General features: G+C 42.7%; 1 protein-coding gene across 1 annotated transcript; it reads left to right on the forward strand.

Moving 5' to 3' along the window:
- The first annotated feature begins 6682 nt into the window (after window positions 1-6682).
- On the forward strand, window positions 6683-20248 carry LOC142198301 (cytochrome P450 2K4-like). The gene is made up of 9 exons (XM_075269272.1): window positions 6683-6853; window positions 7592-7754; window positions 7848-7997; window positions 8107-8267; window positions 8812-8988; window positions 10717-10858; window positions 15398-15579; window positions 19296-19437; window positions 20070-20248. Exons 1-9 carry the CDS (start codon window positions 6683-6685, stop codon window positions 20246-20248), a joined length of 1467 nt encoding a protein of 488 aa, XP_075125373.1.
- The last annotated feature ends 1561 nt before the right edge of the window (window positions 20249-21809 follow it).

The following is a 21809-nucleotide window of genomic DNA, read 5'->3' on the forward strand; positions in this document are numbered from 1 at the left end:
AGGGGTAGGTTCACCCCTGATCACACCAGTAGTTGGGGAAAGGCCTCCATACTCAAACTCAACTGTCCCTGGTGCACCAGTTTCCTCCCAGCGCGGGGTCTGAGTTGTAATTCTTGAATCCCTCTCTCTCTCTTTGCCTCTGATTCAGCCACTAGTTTGATCCTCAATGGCCGACAAAGCCTCCTCTCAGTATTTTATCAGGTCTCTCTAATTTGACACATTATTGCGCACACACTTACGTGAAGCACCTAAAAAACCAAGTAAATGAATGCATCTCAAAGACAATGTGTCGAAACTTCCACCATCAACTTGGTACAGGGCACCAGGACATTGATCCCACTTATTGATACCTCCTCCTATTGTGTGCATTACAGGAACATTGTTTCTGGTGTCATCAACTAACATAGAAGGCAATGTGCAGCCCTAAGACTGAGTTCACACAGGGTTTTTTGGGTCGGATTTTGACGTGGAATCCATGTCAGAAACCAGCTCATAAAAACACTTCCCATTGAAATCAGTGGAATCTTTTTTCCGTGAGCAGTTTGTTGCCGCTCCTGGAAAAAAAGAAGCGACAAGCTCTTTCTTCAGGTGGATGCCGTGGCCAGACGTCACTCCCTCCCGACTAGGCCCATTCATTTGGGCCTATTCCGGAGCGGAGTGCCGCAACGGTGCGCTGCATCGGCATCCAGTTGCAGCTACCCATTTTTCGGTCCAGAATCTGAGGCAGCCTCCGCATCAAGTTCCGGACCAAAAAGCCCCATCTGAACTCAGTTTTACTCTATGCGCTTAGTGATGCCTTGACTACATAGGGTGAAAAAGTGATAAGGCTCGGAGTGAGTGCCTGATGGAGCTACGTTGATGATGGTGGAAGGGTCGCTACAGTCTACAGAAGCATGCTTTAGAATAAGAGCCTAACAGGTGTAGAAACTCCTAGTAAGTCTTGTGGTTTCAGATGTGGAGTAAGGAGAAGAATTACTCACATATAGACCATCTTAAAGGAGAAGTACTAGACTTTATAGTAAAAGTGCTTTCCTTGAGCATGTGGAAAACTCTACAGGCAGTAGGGTATAACATAGTTTGCCTGTGATGAAGGGTGACCAGCTAAAATTTCTCCCAACACCATAAGAGAAAGAGTAGCTGATGATATTGGGGGTGGACCTTCTCACTCGAGGGGAGAACAGAAGAACCGTGCTCGCCCGGGTAAATCAACAAACTTTATTTTCACAACGCGTTTCGAGCCTATCTTGCTCTTTCTCAAGTGCATACAGATAACCTTCCCACAGTGGATGATGGGTGTGAGTAGCTGATGAGGCAGACACGGGGGTCAAATCTGATTTGGACATTTTCTGGCAAAATCTGGGTATAATTGAGAAGCTGAGGTAACGCATATCTGAGTGTGAAAGCCACCAACCACGTCCCTTTAATAAAAAATAATCCTTATTACTGTTATGAGTATTTGAAGTTATAAACCCAAAACCTTTAACATCTCTTCCTTTATGTCTGTCCATGACAACTCTATCTTCAACCTTGTTTTAAAGACTTAAAGGGGTTGTTCATGCAAAGATGGACAACCCTTTTGTCTTTTAAATCAGCCGGGGCAGTGAAAAAACCCATAAAAAAGCATACTTACCTGTCCCCGATGCTCCGGTGTCCTTCTGGCATGTCCTGGTTCTTCTGCTCCAGTGGCTTATCCTGTGTCCTTATCCTGTGTTCCGCTGAAGCTGCCCACGGCTATGTAAATTAATTTTCAGATAGCACTGGGGGTGTCCCCCTGTGCTGTTCAAAAACTCTCCAGCGACGCCTTCATCTTCTTCTCCAGAAGAAAACTCTGTGTGAACTTAGCCTTAAGGATATTCCTACATGTACTTAGTTAAAAAGGGTATTCTAATGATAGAATCCCTTTAAAGCTGGGGCCCCATGGGTCGGAAATGCCAAGATTTGCCAGTGGTGGAAAAATTGTGGCGTTTTAAAGTAACCGCAGAGTGGATTGGATTCTTGCGAATCCCATGCCCGCCTTATGGTAAAAACTGCAGCGTGAACACGTGGGGCCTTAGACTAAAAATGGACCAAACCATCTGTTGTTCACCGCTGAGAAAGAAGGAAGGATGCTGGAACAATGGCATATCTCCTCCAGGTTTCTGAAATATGTGTGGTCCAGTGCGGGTCTTGTGTTGGTCTCAGCCCAGATGTGGGTCCTTAGGCTCATTACTGGGCTATAAAAGGCTGCAGAGCCTGCACTTCTGGGCAGACCCTGGGAGAGACTGGTTGGGGCTTCAGGTGGTGTCTGGAGAACTGACTGAATGGTGAGCCTTGATTAAAAAAAAATATATATATTAAACCTGAGTATAACACACTTCTCATTCTGCTATAACCTAAGACATGCCACAAAGCCTTGCAACAACTTCTAGGAAGCCATCTTCTCACTAGGTGGCACTAGTTACTAAACTTTACTCCTTCTCTCACAGCTCTTAAAATGTAAGAACAGTCTTTGCAAAGTACACTTGGTCTTTTTGTGCAATTTACAGTATGGAATGCCAAAAAGTGGTGAATTCTGAGTAGTCAATGGTGGAAATCTATCAAACTTTTTGTTGACATTGGGATTATATATATATATATATATATATATATATATATATATATATATATATATATATATATATATAATTTAGTATTCCACCCTTTGCTGCTTTCCTGATAGAAGGCATGAAGAGGGGTATGGCATGTGGAGACCACCAGCCCCACTAAGTTTTATGTGGCCAATTCTGGTGTAATTAATACCTGAAATCGATCGCCATGAAATATTGTTGACTTCAGTGCATGTGCCAGAAGCTCCACTTGATTTATGACAAGGTGTGTATCTTGCAGCTGTATGGTGGAACATGTGTTCTCAGGATCAGTGTACTAAACGCCAATGTTAATAAATTCCTCCACCTCCCCCGTCCCATGTGCTGCTATTATGTACTACAATTAATGTCTGTTGCAAATTCTCCATAAGCTGCCATATTTGTGTTTATGTAATGCTCCATGTGATAGAACCTGGCACATTGGGTGGAATTTATTAAGACTCAGGTTCAGTGGGACAATCCTGGATTCCACATCCTGTCCAATTGTTCCAGTTGGTGGCAGGTATGTCCTGGCTTCAACTCACCTGTATCCTCCGCTAGTAACTGTTTCCTGCTTCACCATTTGCCCCCTGTCTCTGCTCCAGGAGTAGTAGGCAACTATTTTGGTGACAACTGGAGGGGGACAATATACTGTCGGGGCAGTTGGTGGGGGGTGTTAATGTTCACCTGCTGCTGCCACATGGCATAATGTGGAGTCATACCATGTGACTGATGGGACATTATACTATGTAGAGGCACAAGGAGAAATTGAACATGCAGAGTCAAATTGGAAGTGGGTAGTGGTAGTTGTAGCACGCCTCAGATTATGTCCCGCTTTCAGCCTTTGGGAAGTATGAGTGTTGCGTATCTGATGTACCACGTTAACACATCTAATCCAGAACTGATGGGTTTATAAATTCCCCCCCCCCCAAATATTTATATTTAATGGATTTTATATAAGCTTGGGGCGAATGTTATTCATAGGCTTCCATTTAATACTGAAGGCATACAGAGGTGCATTATGGGTCCGATCATGGTAAACATGCTGTCTGTGTATCAGACTCAGCTGAGAAAGAGGCCGAGAGGAGAGGGGCCCATTCCAGCCAGTCATCAATGCCTTGCCATTTGTTTAGGCACATAGGCCCCTCCGTATACATGAGTCTCATATGCTGCTGGAGGAAGGAGGAGAGCTCTACCACAACCCGGGCACAGACTGCTCGCTCCATGTGTGGAGGGAGAAGCTGCAGTCTGACAGCAGCAGGGAGGAGGACTATGGTGCTTGTTTATATACAGCAGTCACAACAATGTCTACAGCCTTAAATCTGTCTCTGTTCTTGCTGTATTTTCACCTACTGTAATTCCTCCATACTAGTCATCCTGATCCTCAGACTGTACTTAACCCCTAACTACAGCCATCGTGTGCCTCATACCAAACCCCTTTCTCCTCTTCAGGACTACACCTGCCATGTATCTAATGCCTTTCTCCCCTCCTCTGACCACAGCCATCCTGTCCATGACTCTTTAGCCTCCTGACTGTAGGTTTCCAGTGCCCCAATTCTTTATGACCTCTTACTGCATTGTCATGACCCGTCACCATTCCCTTCTCAGTCAGCTCCAGGAAGAGATGCCAGATCATTGGATTACTCCAGGAAAAAGGGGAACAAAATAACATGGAAAACCTATATAGACATGCACAAACTATATACACAGTGACAGACAACACACAGTAGTGTCCATTGGGATGCTGCACCCATATAAGTTAGTAAGCCACTATGTCTTGCGAGGAGCTCATGGACAGGTGTCCTAATTCAAGGAGTTTTTGTGCCCCCCCCATATACTGTGTTGTATAATACTATAAGTGACCCCCCCCCCCCTAATTTGCATTTAGCTTGTGCTTTACCTGAGCTGGATGTCTGTGCCAATGTTTTGCATTGCTCTCTACAGTGACAATGTCCACTGCCGAGGACTCAAGGAACCTATTGGCCCTAGTCGAACAATGTAAAGGTAAGATCAGGCTGGCATGTGCCCCAGGAGTATACAATGAGTACAATGTAAACGTGCAAAGTGAGCTCAAGTTTTCCTCAACACAAGACAGAGCTCAAAGCAAACTCTGTAATAGCCATCCAACTATAACACTATTATATGGTAGGAGGGTTCTTGGGGCTCCTCCGACACCACAGCTGGATGCAATGTCTAAGTCTGCACCTGGTGCAATAGGAAATGGTCTACACAAGGGCAGCAATGAGCCATGAAGACTGGATGGAGGTAGCAATGTTGGAAAGGCATGTGGTGGTGTCCTGCAGTACCTGAAAGTGGCCATGTATATATTTGTGATAGTGTATATATCTTAGTATAAAGAAATATAGCACAGTTAGGGGTTGGGCTTTGTGGAACTTTGAGTCCAATGGGTAACTCCATATTTGTATCTTCTCTATGCATTGGACTTGGCTCAACATATCTCAAACTTTCTGGCACAACATAAATAGATTTTCAGAAAAAAAAGATACTGTCACAAGGTGTATATCCTAGATGGGTCTGTATGTGGCTGTGTTGTGAAATGCATCCTGTCAAAGGCTTTATTAGTATTGAATTGGCTTCAGGATAAATTTTTATCTCCCTTCATATTTTAGGCTACTTTACATGCTTGCTTCCTGCTACCACAAACAGTGCATTGTAGGAGTTAATAGGAGTTGCTCAATTGGAATTGGGTTATGTCACATGACTGACAAATGGGTGGAGATAAAATCATGCCTGTCTATAATAGGTTATGGACTCTAGAGTTTAAGGACATGTTCATCCAGGGATTTTATACTGACTGTCAGATTGGAGTCAGGAAGGAATACAAGATGGGAAACTTTTATAGGTGGGAGTGCCAGCACTTGTATTTTAGACCAGCCATCTTGGTCAAAGTTTGGTGTGGAACACCTGATTTTTGGGGCATCCCAATGGTAGGATGCCTATGATCAGTAAGTCACCCCTTATCTTGTGGATTTGGGTAACTTAATTTTAACTTATAACACTCTGCACTAAGTGACTGCTATCACCACTGCCACTAAACCCCTGCAGCATTGCTTTCTGGGTAGGTAGGCTGCTGCAAAGCGGAAGGTGTAGCCCAGGCCCATCTGGCTCCCAACCCTCCTCTACTGCATTATGTTTAAGCTGCCACCCTCTTCTCCCAATGATGACTGTCACCCAGCTCCCAATTGAAATCAGCTACATCGTCGTCCACTGATGTCCTCTTCAACAGTCTCTGAGGCAGGAGTCTGACCGCTTGCAACACCAACTGACATCCCACTCTCCTCATCACTACTGGAGGAAGTGAAGAATGTCTCCTCCAGGTCTTGGCTGGGCACTTGCTGCTGACTATCCTGTAGTAGGTCGTCTTCACTGAATAGTTAGTTTGAGCCCACAGTATAGAGTATTTCCCTAGCTGAGGAAATGGAAAGGGATAGAGGCAAGTTGAGGACACCTGAGGGCCTCCTCCTGGGTCATGCCAACTTGGGCTTATGTCTGACAAACCCACTGACTCGTGTCTGATGTGACTTGGGATGAAGTGAATGACCGAGGCAACCAGTCTACAACAATTGCGATACTTCTCAAGACATGACCACTACTTCACACTGTGCGCTCAGGCCTCTGAGTGATACTTAAAGGATTTCTTGAGGTTTTTGTAAATGAATCTTAATCTCTAAGTGAGGAGTTCTAGTGCAGAGGGTGTGTGTAAATTCTTCCCAATTACCGAGATGTTTGGTGTTGGTGAAAAAAAAACTGAATGTGGTTGTGGATAAGTTGGGCATGATTTGCATGTGCCAAGATAGTGTCAATTTCTAACTCAATGTAAGCCAACTAAAAGGTGACATAAATGTAGACAGTGTGACTATATGCCAGATATATCCTTCAGCATCAGTCACTGATCTGGAGTAGTTTCAGACTAAGTTTACACTACTAGTAAATCTTGACCATTGTAGTCAGGCTTGTCTTATCAACCCTAGAATAAATTGATAATCTTTGTCAAATTTTCATCGCTCTTACATAAAAATTTGTACTGTCATCTCAATTTTACAGAACTCCTATTCCCCATGGACCTGGCCACAGTTCTCCTGACAATAATTCTCATCTCAATTTTTGCTTATTTCTGTTCTTTTGGAAAGTATAACAAAAAAAATCTTCCACCTGGACCAAGAGCTCTACCATTGTTTGGCAATATCCTTACCATGGACATAGGAGCACCCCATAAAACATTTATGAAGGTAATACTGAATGGCCACAATGTTCATAGGGATATTGTATAGTAACCTTAGAGCATGGAAGAACTAGCTCACTTGTAGACAAATGTCATTCAATGGATGGTGTTAGTCTAAGGCCCTATTCAGACGAAAGATAAAATCAGCCATATAACAATCGTCTTTCTAATATGGCGGTTTCAAGTGTCCATATTGATTTCAATCTGTCAATTCACATCAATGTTTAGGAACTACTTTGAGTCTTAACAGACCATGTGCTATCATTGATTCTTCATTACTGAAGTCTGAGGAGATGGAGATAATTTTTTCCATCTGGTTACTGGTTGGATGTGATTGGCACAAATATGTGATGGAACGTTTTTACAACAAAGTCTTAGTTACACATTCTGCTACCACACATTTAGGTGCCAGGTCTTGAAACATCCATATGAACTCAAGGGGTTGTTGGCATGTCATTGGTATCCTGGGCTTTTCTTCTTGGTTCCAACTTCTTTCCTGGTCCTAGTTCCTTCTATTGTTAGGTCTATGGCTCCATCTGTCCACACTTCACCACCAACACCAAACAGCATCCATGTTTTCTCACATTATACTCAATGAGAAAGAACGACAGTCCTCTCGAGCTAGCGTCCAATTACCATTAATGGTGGTTGCTCTTGTATGAACACTGCCATATAGATGTAATGTTTGAACACAGTTAGGTAAATAAGTTTTCATTTTGCTAACTCTGATCCCTTTTGTCTCCAGTTGGCTAAGCAGTACGGCACTGTATTCACTGTCCATCTAGGAAGGTCTAAATTCATTGTCCTATGTGGTTATGATACCCTTAAAGATGCCCTAGTAAACCATGCCGAAGCTTTTTCAGAAAGGGCAAAGGTGCCAATATTTACAGCAACATCAAAAGGTTATGGTAAGTCTTTGCCCTAAACGGGAGACCTCCTAAAGCAAAATGGGCACAATCTGAGACTATAAAGAGTGTCACATGCTACATATTCCTTCCAAGGTATTGTCTTCTCCAATGGAGAGAACTGGAAAGTAATGAGAAGATTTACACTGCAAACACTACGAGATTATGGAATGGGGAAGAGAACCATCGAAGACCGGATTACCCAGGAGTGTGATTGCTTGGTCCAGAAGCTTAGATCATATGAAGGTGAGGGGTTCAGCGGTGGCTTACCCTGTAAATAGTCCATGCTATTTAACATACATTATATATATATATATATATATATATATATATATATAATTTTTTTTTTTTCCAGGAAGGCCCTTTTCTGATACAACTTGTATTTATGCCGCTGTAACCAATATCATTATGTCTATACTGCTGAGTAAAAGGTACGATTACGAGGATCCGACCTTACTGAGGCTTATGAGTTTAATCTGTGAAAATATAAAACTTCTAAGCAGCCCTGGAGTCATGGTAAATGGTTAATATATTGGCTTTTTATATAACTTATTTAATCTGTGTCCATCATTACCTTCCTCTTAGATGGACATGTCCAGATATGTGATGTGCAGTTAAACAGGAGATCAGTTAAAGGGGTTATTCAGCTTCCAAAAAGTATCTGCAAATACAACCACAGCAGTGCTAAACTTGACGTTCCCTTGTACTCCTCTTGCTTGCTTATATGGCTGTTTTTCTAGCCACTTACCCCAGATCCATAACCCACTATGTGGGCACAAGCCCATACTGCTCACAACTGCACTAACTCCCCATCAATATCAACAACAAATTTAGACTTCAGGACCTCCCAGCTCCAGTCATGTGATTACAGGTCCTGCACACATAACAAACCAGCATATACAGTACAAGGCAACTTAAAGTTTCTCTGAATTAAAGGAAAGGTTAGGGTAATGTCATCAACACTCTGTGGTTTTTGCATGTTTGGGAATTTTAATTTATTTGGCATAAAAGAACTCTTGTGAGATTGTTAATTTTCTATTTTTTTTTTTGTATGCTGTAGCTGTACAATTGTTACCCAAATCTGGCATACTATCTTACAAGAGCTCCCAAAAAGATCTTTAAAAATATTAATATCTTTGGGGACTTAATAAGGGAGTCCTTTACAAAGCAGGAACAAGAGCTGGATGTAAATGACCAAAGGAACCTCATTGATGCCTTCCTAACCAAGCAAAGAGAGGTACGTGTGAGGATATTTTTTTTGTTAAAGGTCAATATAATTGTGCAAATGTAACAAGTGCATGACTGTGCTCTACACTAACATCTACACTATTTCTTTCTGGGGTACCAACGCAGTCTGCCATCATTGCAGTATCCAGCCATGTAGGAATGACTTTCTGTAGATCCATTGCACTAGGGCTAAGGAAGAGAAGTTTTAGGTTCCATTCACACAGAGGAAAATGGTAAGGAATTGGTGTGGAATTTCAGAGCTGAGAAGTCTTCCGTTGACTTCAATGGGTTATTTTTTTTTTCTGCATTGAAGTCAATTGGAGGCTTTTTGGGGGGATTTTGCGCTGAAATTCCGTACCAAATTCATCAACATTTTCCTCCATTTGAATAGACCCTTAGCCTGTGACTTTGTTATTCCATACTGGATGCTATTGTATCTGATTAGAGATGAGCAAGTAGTATTTGATTGAATACTACGGTATTAGAAATACTCGTACTCTACCACATACCGCTTGCTATTCAAATGGTAAAATTTGATGCAGAACCAGCGTTGATTGGCCAGATGCTATAGTCAGCCAATCAACGCTGGCTTTTCTCCTACCTCCTCCTCGCTGCATCCTCAGTGTCTACCAGCTCTGAATTCATTCTGCTAGGCATTGGACCTGGGAAGAGCCGACTGCACATGCCTGCGCTATGATAAAATGGCCGCTTTGACTGTAAGCAGCCATTTACTTGTAGTGCGGGCATGCGCAGTCATCTCTGCCCAGGCCCGATGCCTAGCAAAGTGAATTCATTGCCGGATGATGACGCGGGGACGCTGCACGGAGAAGACTTCTTGGAGAATCCAGCCCGACCCTCACTCGTGGACTTGGTAAGTTCAGTTTGATCTAATGTTGCCTACCCCTGAAACAAGCATTTTTTCCCCATAGACTATAATAGGATTTGAGTAGTTGAATATTGAGGTGCTACTCGAAACGAATATCGAGTATTTAACTACTCACTCTTCTCTATCTGATCTCCGACTGGGTCACTGCAAATAAGAGCACTCGTTCATTCAACCCTGAACCCTACCACTCTTTTAGCCCTCGACAAACTACTTTCAAGGACGTTGCTGCTCCCGCTCAAGTGTCCTCCCAGTGCATCACATACTACAGTGCACATGGCTAGTACATTCAGAAGGCCAAACCACCAACTCTAACACTTATTTTCAGACTGACTAAATGGTTGACAACCACACCAGTCACAAAGAATTGATTTTTTTTTTTTTTTTCTCAAATTTTGTGTAAATGTAGTGATTGCATATTTATAACTCAATCTATAAGTAATGAATCTTACAATTTTGTAAACTATAACGTAACTTTAAACAATTTATTTCAATTTTGAGAATTAGTAACTTTCCAATTCTGCCCAATGTTAATCCCAACTCCACTGTGCACAAATCAGAATCAGACTATTAAGAATTCTAAAATTCCAAATGGACTACAAGGAACTACAATGGCCCAAGTAGCCAATATTTGGAGGGGTTGGAGACTATGGGGGCTTCTTCTATTCCACTGGTATAAAGCACAGTGGCAGAATACTGTAACTGGTCAACAAATGATTTAGTGACCAAGTCAAAGTGGCCTTAATGTCATTGGGTGCTGGTTTGTAGTAATGTAAAGTACCCTGTTAATTTATATAACATTCTAAGTTTTAAAAAAATGTCAGACAATTGCTATAATTTGTCATATTTTTCTAGGGAAAACCAGAATCCACTCAGTATTATCACAATGAGAATCTTATAATGCTGGTTGCAGACTTGTTTGGCGCTGGAATGGAGACCACATCTACCACATTGAGATGGGGTATTCTGCTCATGATGAAATATTCAGAAATTCAACGTAAGTATACCATTAACCCCTTCCCGCCGATGGCACTTTTTGATTTCCTGACCAAGCTCGATTTTTCAAAACTGACATGTCACTTTATATGGCAATAACTTTGGAACGCTTTAACTTACCAAAGTGATTTTAAGATTTTTTCGTAACACATTGTACTTCATGTTAGTGGTAAATTTTGGTTGATATGTTTTGTTTAATTATGAAAAAATTTGAAGTTTGGTGGAAATTTTGAAAAATATGCATTTTATAAAGTTTGAAATGATGTACATTACATAGTCAGACCGCCAAAATTATATCATAAATCTCATGTTCCAGATCTCTGCTTTGTCGGCATCAAACTTTAGTCACCCTTTTAATTTTTACGGACATTAGAAGATTTACAAGTGAAACAACAATATTCAAAATTTTCAAGAAATTTCCAAAACCCATTTTTAAAGGGCCTAATCCAATTATGAAGGGGTTTTGAAAGACCCTTGTATTAAAGCCCCCCATAAATCACCCCATTTTCAAAACTGCACCCCTTAAATAAGCCAAAACAACATATACCTAGTAGTTTAACCCTATAAGTGCTTAACAGGAATTAATACAAAATGGAGGTGAAATTTTCAAATTTGAATTTATTTTACTAATATTTTCGTTTAGCCCTAGAATTTGCATATTCACAAGGGGTTAAAGGAGAACGCATCCCACAATTTGTTAGGCAAGTTCTCCCGACTACCACAGTACCCTACTTGTGGGTGTAAACTAATATATGGACGCACAGTGAGACGCAGGAAGGAAGGCGCGCCAAAGAGCTTTTAGAGGGCAGATCTGTCTGTGATCAGTTTCAGGCACCATGTCGCATTTACAAAGCCCTTGAGGTGTCAAAACAGTGGAAACCTCTAGAAAGTGACCCCATTTTGAAAACCGCACCCCTCAAAGAATTTATCAAGTGATGTAGTGAGCATTAGTAACCCCGAAGTGAATGTGTAAGCTGTGTGGAGTAAACTGGGCACACCAAATCCTATTTTATTTTCCCACTAGCTCCTATGACACGGATGGGGAAGAGGGGCATTCTGGGGGGTCAGCGCTGGTGTATTATCTCTCATAAACTCTAAATATGGGGGGTCCCCTGTAAACACTCGCACCGCTTATACATTTCCTTCTAGTCGCAGCCACTTATGTCCTAATGATTTGGCGACTTTTAGGGTTTTTGTCTTCACATTGTACAAGCTAGATTTTTATTTTTATTTTCTGGCAATGTGGCCATATGAGGGCTTGGTGTTTGCGGTATTAGATGTGCTTTTCAATGCCGCCATTTTGGGGCCTGTAACTTATTGACTACATTTTATTAACTCTTTAAGGGTGGGATGTAAAAGGAAACATCAATTCTGGCATTGCTTTTTAGCATTTATATTTTTTCCTGTACAGCGTACAGCAAAAATAACATGTTACCTTTATTCTGCAGGTCGGTACGGTTACGGCGATACCTCATATTTATATTTTTTTTTATGCTTTGCTATTTGTGCAGAATAAAATTAAATTTAGGGAAAAAAATCATTATTTTTGCATCGCCATCTTCTGAAAGGCATAACATTTTTATTTTTCGCTAGACAGAGCTGGTTGAGGGCTTATTTTTTCCGGGAACACCTTCTTTTTATTGGTACCATTTTGGTTTTCATCTGACCATTTGATTACTTTTTATTGAGCATTTTGTAAGGGAAAGGTGGTGAATTATTATTTTGTGCGGTTTTCTACTTTCGCCGTTCGGGTTAAATGTGTTAATTTTATTGTTCAGGTTATTACGGACGCAGCGATACCAAATATGTAATGTTTTTTTCTATTCTTTATTTTACATAAAACATTTTATATGGGGAAAATGGGATTTTTGGGGCTTTATTTATAACTTATTTTAAACTTATTTAAACTTTTTTTATTTTTACTTTTTTCTAACTTTTTTTTTTTTGTCACCATGGGGGATTGAAGCAGTGATCGGCTGATCACCGCTTCACTACATATACACTGCAATACACGTGTTACACGTGTATTGCAGAGTATAGGAAGCTATCGGCCTGTGTAGACGCACAGGCTGACAGCTTCATTTACGGCAGGATCAGCCAGGAGCGAGGACGGGGTAAGTGATGGGGCAGACCCGGGGTCACTGATCAGACCCCGGGCTGCCCCCTACGAAAACCAGCGTGGGGGTTGCCGATCGGCACCATACTACACTGTAACCCCGGAGGTGCCGGCGGTCATGTTGACCGCCGGCATATCAGGGGTTAACACCCGCGATCGGACCCGGTTCCGACCGCGGGTGTTACGGGGCATTGTCAGCCGTGTATTACGGCTGACACCCGCTGTGCATGGTGCGCACACAGTTTCTGTGTGCACCATGCATCCGCAGTAATAGTACGGCGGTTTGCAGGAAGCCCTTCCCTGCAGCGCCGTACTATTACGGCGACTGTCGGGAAGGGGTTAATAGGGTGAAACGTATATAGTGATCCTTTCAGTTTGAATATTGTTTCTGGGATGTATTGTAGCTTGAGACTAAACATTCACCAAACCAATAGATTCCCAATATCCAAAGACAACTTTAAAAATAAAAAAATGGCATAACTAATACAAATAATGCAAATCTTTACATAGAACAGTCAGAAAAAGCTGCCGAAATGTGTAGATGCCTCTTAATGTAAAGAACAGGAATTTCTTCAGGGTTCAGTAGTACTCTACACTCTCTCATCCAACGCTGGTTCTGCAGCAGGCTCGTCTTTGCTAGTTGAGAGCTGGCAGCTTGTGGTTATGCAGGAGTTGACTTTTTTTCTCATAGGAATGCTTTGACCAGCGTTGATTGGCTGAATGCTGTCCACTGTATAACATTTGGCCAATCAACGCTGGTCAATGCATTCCTATGAGAAAGTCGCTCCTGCATAACCACAAGCTGCCAGCTCTTAACTAGCAAAGACGAGCCTGCTGCAGAACAAGCGTTGATTTGCCGAATGCTATACAGTGTATAGCATTTGGCCAATTAATGCTGGTTCTGCAGGAAGAGTAAGGGCTGGTTCACATTAGCGCTTACCTCTCATCTGGAAGGAGTCTGCAGGAGGTCCACTGTAGCTAGTGGAAATTCCTTTTGCTCTTTGCCCCTGAGATGACATGGGGCGCTTCTATTGGAGAGCATGTTCTATATTGAAAATAAAGGCAGGGGTGGGTTTATCCACTGCAGGTGTGGTTTTTGTATCGACCAAGGCTTCCTTCAGGTCCACCACTCTAACTTAAGCTAGTTTGCCGATTGGCTGTAGTGCGTAATACAGTTCTTCAGGTCTGCCTGAAGCAAGACAAGGAGGAGCTTGCGCCCCCCCCCCCACACACGTGACTTTCCAAATTGATTGCTTAGCTTCAGTATACTCTGCTTTGACAATCTATGTGGTATAAAAGGACATGTTGAGTCAATGATTAACACACAGATGGCTTGCAAAAGCGCTAAGCATGAAACAGCTGTAGCCTACTCTTCATGCCCTGTTGCGATCTTTCTCTCCTGATGTTTTTAACGCCTTTTATGAATAAAGAAACCCTTTAAGAATGACATTGCCTTGGCGAGTGCCCCCTTTCCTCTTTCTACCTACATTTCATATATTTTTGTTTTCTGGGTGTTGTGCACTGCCACTCTTAAGGCAAGGCCAAGTTGGGCCCCTGGTCCTTATATAGACTCAATGTTTTAGGTGTCATATTGTGTAAAACGTATTGTTGAATGATGCAACTGTCACTGCCACCTATTTTTGTCTTCTGTGCCTATACAACAAATTAACCTTCCCAAAATGCTCAATCTCAACACCAGCCTCTCCTCACCCTAGCTACAATCTTAGGAAGTCAAGGAATGTACCATCTTATCAACTATATACATAGGTAGGAGTGGGCTCTTGTGTTATCAGAGATGTCTTACACCCTACATGCACGTGGCTGTCTCTTGTCCATGGTTGAATACACTATTTCTACGAGCCCAGACCACAAAACAGGACATGATTTTTATTGCTATGTCTGAGTTTTCCCCATACATGGACCCATGATGATACATGGGTGTTTGGGGCCATAGAGTACAGTATAATGGGTCAGTGGGTAGATGTGAAAACAAACCATGCACACACATTCATGTGAATGAAGACTCCTAGGTGACTTCCTTATGTTCTACATGAACTTTCATTGAGCAAATGTCTATTATTGACTTGATAAAAGTTGTTGCTCTTCAACTTTCACTTATTGTGATAGAATTACATTGTGGCACTGGATCCATTTAGTTCAGTGATGTGCTATTTCATGGGTAATCCTCATCAGACTTATGGGGGCTCCAAGGGTCAGTGTATTCAGTAGATCAAATAGTATGTGCTGAAGTCTTTGTTTTGAGGTTGACTGTCTATTACTGTACTGTTATGAAAAGTTGGTCATCTTGTGACTCTGGACATGTTTAATTGAGGGCAATATTAGGGAAGGACACATCTGTATAAGCCTGTTTACCAAGGATTATTACATTGTATTGCACACTTTTATACACTTCTGTCTTGACAGAAAAAGTACATGATGAAATTGAACGAGTGATGGGATCGGCCCAACCTCAAATGGAGCACAGGAAAGAAATGCCATATACAGATGCCGTCATTCATGAAATTCAAAGGCTTGCGGATTTGGCACCATCTGGCTTGTATGCAACTGCTAAAGATGTTACTTTTAGAGGCTACTTTATTCCACAGGTATTTGTTTTATGGGGGGCCATAAAGAAATTAAACCGATTCTACCATTAAACTTTTATTTTTTTTTCCTCTGACACGACTGAATCTCCTTTAACCACTTCCGGACCGCCCATAGAGTATATACGTCCGGATAGTGGTTGCCTAGTTCTGACAGGACGTACCGGTACATCCAGTCAGAACACAGCATCTGCACGGAGATCATGCTGCTTTCAATAGGAGCCGGCTGTAACTTCAGCTGGAGCTCCCAGAGAGAAGACAGGGCAGATTTATTACCTCCCCTGCCTTCTGGATCGGTGTATACAGTGCTCAATGAGCGCTGTATACACAGCTATGGATGCTGCCATAATTCAGCTTCCCTCTGACCCGGCGGTCACGTGATCCACCGGAAGCAGCATCTTAGAAGAGCTGCTGAGTCCTACAGGACCCTAGATCAGCTCTGTATACTGTGTATACAGCGTGCAGGAGTCTGTATTCCTCCTGCAACTGAGGCTACATGTACCAGCCCCAGTTATAGGAGAAATCAGCTTCCAATACAAAAAAAGTGATCAGATGTCCCCAAAGGTTTCTTATCATCTTATAGGGACACAATCTGAAAAAAATATATAAAGTTTTTAAAAAAGTAATAAAATAAAAAAATTAATATGCTAATAACGCCATTATTAAAGGTTATAGCCCCACCCCAACACCATACAAAATAAAAATTACCGTAGCAAACTATTTTATAAAGTTTCAGTGACACTTTGTATTTAAAAAAAAAAAATTGAAAACCAGTCACAATTTCCCTCCTATGTTTATATTTTCCCAGATATAAAAAAATTAAAACACACTCAAAAATAAAAACATAAAAATAAAGCCCTATGTGTCCCCCAAAAAAGACGCAAAAATTAGTTGACTGAGACTTACGAGAAAAATGTTACAGCCCTCAAAACCGCATATACAAAACAAACCTAAAATGTGTCTGGTCCTGGACCACAAATTGGCCCGGTACTGACGTGGTTAAAGGCTATTCTCCTACCTTTAGATGTCTTCTCCACCCTGCTGTTCGGTTAAAATACCGTTTTTTTTTGTCGGTATGCAAATGAGTTCTCGCAGCACTGGAGGCATCCCCAATGTTGCGAGAGAACTCTCCAGCACCCCCTCCATCTTCAGGAACACATGCATCTTCTTCCAGGAGTTGGCTTCAAACTTCTAGGCCTTGGGCGACGCTGACTATGCATGCCTGCTGGCCACAAGAAAATGGCTGTTTACAATATTGTGTAAGTGGCCATTTTCTTGTGGCCAGCAGGCATGCGCAGCCAGTTTTGCCCCAGGCCTAGAAGTTTGAAGCCAACTCCTGGAAGAAGATGCATGTGTTCCTGAAGATGGAGGGGGTGCTGGCGAGTTCTCTCGCAGCATTGGGGACGCCCCCCAGTGCTGTTTGAGTGCTGGGGCCAACCCCCCTCCCGCCCCCCCCCCCCCCCCCCCCAGTGCTGTGAGAACTCATTGGCATACCGACGAAAACCAGTATTTTAACCGAGCAGCAGGGCGAAGACATCTAAAGGTAGAATAGCCTTTCTTGAGGCTATTCTGTTGTCAATGAGGAGATGGGCAGTGGTTTTTTTTTTTTTTTTTTTTTTTTTTTAGGTAGAATCCCCTTAAGCAGAGCACGTCATGTCCTCATCAATGTGTGGTGAACTCCGCACACTGTTGGCTGTCCCAGTCATTTTGGCACCACTGTCAGAAGGGTGGGCCTTACAGTCTAACATCTTCACTGCAGTGAGGGGAACTTCCCCTGACTGTATTCCAACACAAATATCAGAGGGTGTTTATAGTTCAATCTCATCACTGGGTGATAAGGAATGCCCCCCCCCCCCCCCCTCCTCTGCCAGTACAATGCTGTTAGTGTACAATTGGAAGGGGTTGGCAGGTGATATTTCCCAGTCCGCGCAGCAATGATGGGCTGTAAGGCCTACCCTCTTGACAGTTGGGGAGAGATTGGTGCCAAAATTAATGACTATCTTCAGCCCTGTTTTCAGTGTCTACTTTCTAGCATTACATAAATCCACACATTGAGATCATGAAAGGTAATATGGATGGAGTCAGGAGAGGTTATTTGTAGAGATGAGCGAACACCAAAATGTTCGAGGTTCGAAATCTGATTCAAACAGTCGCTTACTGTTCGACTGTTTGAACGGGTTTCGAACCCCATTATAGTCTATGGGGAACATATACTCGTTAAGGGGGAAACCCCAAATCCGTCTCAGGAGGGTCACCAAGTCCACTATGACACCCCAGGAAATGATACCAACACCATGGAATGACACTGGGACAGCAGGGGAAGCATGTCTGGGGGCATATAAATCACTTTATTACATGGAAATCCCTGTCAGCTTGCGATTGTCGCAAGCTAACTTCTTCCCATAGGAATGCATTGGCCAGCGCTGATTGGCCAGAGTACGGAATTCGTCCAATCAGCGCTGGCCAATGCATTCTATTAGCGTGATGAAGCAGTGCTGAATGTGTGTGCTTAGCTCAACTACACCGGTGGAGTAGTTGAGCTAAGCACACAGTGTGCACAAGGGTTCAAGCGCAACCTCAGCTCTGATGTAGCAGAGCCGAGTGTGCACAAGGGTTCAAGCACAACCTCAGCTCTGATGTAGCAGAGCCGAGGGTGCACTTGAACCCTTGTGCACCCTCGGCTCTGCTACATCAGAGCCAAGGTTGCGCTTTGAACCCTTGTGCACACTCGGCGTGCTTAGCTCAACTACTCCACCGGCGTAGTTGAGCAAAACCCACACATTCAGCACTACTTCATCAAGCCAATAGAATGCATTAGCCAGTGCTGATTGGCCAGAGTACAGAATTTGGCCACTCAGCGCTGGCTCGGCTGGAGGAGGTGGAGTCTAAGGTTGGACCAGAATGGAGACTGGTGTGGAGCGATCTTAGACTCCGCCTCCTCCAGCAGAGCCAGCGCTGATTGCCCGAATTCTGTACTCTGTGGCCAATCAGCGCTGGCCAATGCACTCCTATGGGAAAGTTTATCTCACAAAAATCACAATTACACACCCGATAGAGCCCCAAAAAGTTATTTTTAATATTCCCCCCTAAATAAAGGTTATCCCTAGCTATCCCTGCCTGTACAGCTATCCCTGTCTCAGTCACAAAGTTCACATTCTCATATGACCCGGATTTGAAATCCACTATTCGTCTAAAATGGAGGTCACCTGACTTCGGCAGCCAATGACTTTTTCCTATCCCCCCCCCCACCATGCCCCCGTTGTTGTAGTTCCTCGAGTTTTGGCGCACTTTACCACGCGGTATTCGATTCGAACATGGCGAACACACTGATATCCGATCGAACATGTGTTCGATAGAACACTGTTCGCTCATCTCTAGTTATTTGCACAAAATGGGAACAAAAAAGGTAGTGGGGAGGAAGAGGTGAGAAGTAACAAGCAAGATAAGACCAGGGAGGAGGGAATCTCCGGTATGACTGGGCAAGGGATGAATTAGACAACAGTCAGACCAGCATTGATCGCCAGATGTATATAATCAATGGGTGGTCCAGAACAAAATAATTTAAGGGATTGGTGGAGGGGCCCTCACACTGATCAGCTGTACAGGGCGGCTTCCAATGCCCATACCATATACAAGTCAGATGCAGATGGCTTTGATCCCAGTATAGAGGTCGGGTGTTACTGCTTTTTTTTTTTTTTTTTTTTTTTTTTTTTTTTCAGGGAACAACTGTGATAGCATTGTTGCACTCCGCCCTCAGAGATAAGGATTACTTTGAGAAACCAGATGACTTTTATCCAGAACATTTTCTTGACTCCCATGGAAACTTCAAGAAAAATGAAGCCTTCATCCCGTTTTCAATAGGTAACTTCTTGACTTGTCTTTATACTGAAATTTGTATTCCTATCATATAGAGGGAGTCTGCAGAACTCAGCAGACAAGCCTAGCCCAAAGATGGATTCAGATGACCCTCAACATATCTAATTGTTTTCTCCTTGTGTATTGGTGGCTCCATTGCCAAGAGATCAGCACTTTTGTCAAAATGTACATGAGCTTTATGGAGCACTGTGAGCTTAGCTCTCTGGAATATGGCAATACCCTTGTTATGAGAAAAGGTGGAGTCTTACAACGGAGGGAGAAACTCCATTTGATTACGGACACTTGAATTGATCTTCAGGGCTGGGTTTCTGTAACAGACTTGCCATAAAGGCATTCCTGGATACAATGTCTCTAACTATTACAAACTTAAAGGGGTTTCCTCATTTCTGATCTGTAATATCCTGTACTTGCCATCAATCTTTACTATCCTGTAGAATAAAAAATTACAAATTGCTTCTACAGGATCTTTCAAAATACTCTATATTGGGGAGGGGGGGGGGGGGGACTTAAGCTGATGCCCAGCATTGCACAAACAGAACAGGTTTGGTATTTAAGGATTATTGCCAAGTCAAGCCTAAATTTGAAGTATTTGTTCATATATTTGTATTCCTTCCTAGGTAAGAGAAGTTGCACTGGTGAGAACTTGGCTAAGATGGAGTTATTTCTCTTCTTTACGTCATTGTTGCAAAACTTCACATTCCGCCCACCACCTGGAGCCACATTAGACCTTACTCCGGACCGAGGCTTTACAAATGCTCCCAAGCCTTATGAAGTCTGTGCCATTCCTCGCAGTTAGATGGCTCTCTAATATGTAATGGGCAGAGGATACTTATTTTGTTTGGTTTGCCCCTCTTTGTAGAAGCCCCACGGTCACAGATGGTGGTAGCCACAGTTATTGCACTTTATTACCACTCTTATACCTCCATTTTACATGTCTCTGATTCGCCTTCCTTCTGTCCTGTTTTAGTCTAGCCTATATCGGCCGCCATGGCATGAGACCTGCAGTAGCAATAGTCAACTCATAAGTAAAATCGTAGCATGTATTCTGCTGGACTGAGGACAGTATAGATTCTAAATCTGAGGCTGCCTATATCTAGTCATTAGGAGTCAGGGTCCTGTATACCTAGGGGTGCACTTTATCAATTATTTATAGTTTTATACGTTTGGGAAAATGCAGAGACACAATTCTGCCATTTTATGTACTGGTAACATTGTATTTTATGGATGGTTATATTGTCACCAAATATTTTTGCCGTTACGTTTGTTCAATAAATTGTATTTGCAACAATGTGTTTTTCTCTACCTAAAATCAAATATCTCTATACAGTATAGCAATACACTCTGGCCACAGGCTGTTCTGCTATCAGTCTCCCATAGAGGTTGAGACCCAGCAGAGACCACATAATGGAGTCTAAAAGTGAATTAAAGATAAATCTCCTTCAGAGACTTTACCGGATTACCGCTCCCATAATGTCCAAAAAACATGGTCCTATACAGTAGAAAAGTGATTTGTAGGCAGCAACCCCCCCGCCCTCCCAAAAAAAGAATAACTCCATCTCCAGTGAGCAGTGTTTCCAACAGAATACTGCAAATTACACCACCAATGCTGCTAGTTTTACACCACCTAGACGTCTGTTTAGTTTACCCCTAAAAGCAAATTTTATTTATTTTTTTTTACACCTTCTGGTGCTCGTGTTATCACAACTATAATAGGGTGGCCATTTTTGGTCATCCAAGACAAATTGTTTTTTTTTTTTGGGGGAAAAAACCCTGACAAAACACTAACTTGCTATAATACATGGCCTAACTAGTAGAAAGTAGTATTTGATCGAGTAGGTAGGCGATAGAATACTACGGTATTTGAAATACTCGTTGCAGTAAAGATTCGATTCAGAACCAGCATTGGCCGAATGCTATACCGTGTATAACATTCAGCCAGTCAACGCTGGTCAATGCATTCCTATGAGGAAAAGTCAGCTCCCACATAACTGCAAGCTGCCAGCTCTTCTGACTAGCAAAGAGCCTGCTGCAGAACCAGCATTGACTGGCCGAATGCTATACACTGTAGCATTTGGCCAATCAATGCTGTTCTGCAGGACAAGTTCACATTAGCGCTTGTATCCCGTCTGGAAGGAGTCCACAGGTGGACCCCCCCCCCCCCCCTTTCCCGAACGGAATATCAGCGCAAGTGCTGTGCCATTAAAGCACATAGACCCGTTATAGTCTATGGGGTCCGTGCGCTTTAACTGCACAGCGCTCCTTCTAAACACTCTCCTCCCGCTACTTGTGGACTTGATGACTCTCCTTTAGTCAAATAGTGGTTTCCCCTGAAACGAGCTTCCCCCCCCCCCCATAGA

This window comes from Leptodactylus fuscus, chromosome 3 (genome assembly GCF_031893055.1).
Source record: "Leptodactylus fuscus isolate aLepFus1 chromosome 3, aLepFus1.hap2, whole genome shotgun sequence".
Classification (NCBI taxonomy): domain Eukaryota; kingdom Metazoa; phylum Chordata; class Amphibia; order Anura; family Leptodactylidae; genus Leptodactylus; species Leptodactylus fuscus.

Coding starts and splice junctions, on each gene's coding strand:
- LOC142198301 (XM_075269272.1), top strand. CDS start 6,683: ATGGACCTGGCCACAGTTCTCCTGACAATAATTCTCATCTCAATTTTT. Junction 7,755..7,847: donor AGCAACATCAAAAGGTTATG/GTAAGTCTTTGC, acceptor ATTCCTTCCAAG/GTATTGTCTTCTCCAATGGA. Junction 7,998..8,106: donor GAAGCTTAGATCATATGAAG/GTGAGGGGTTCA, acceptor TTTTTTTTCCAG/GAAGGCCCTTTTCTGATACA.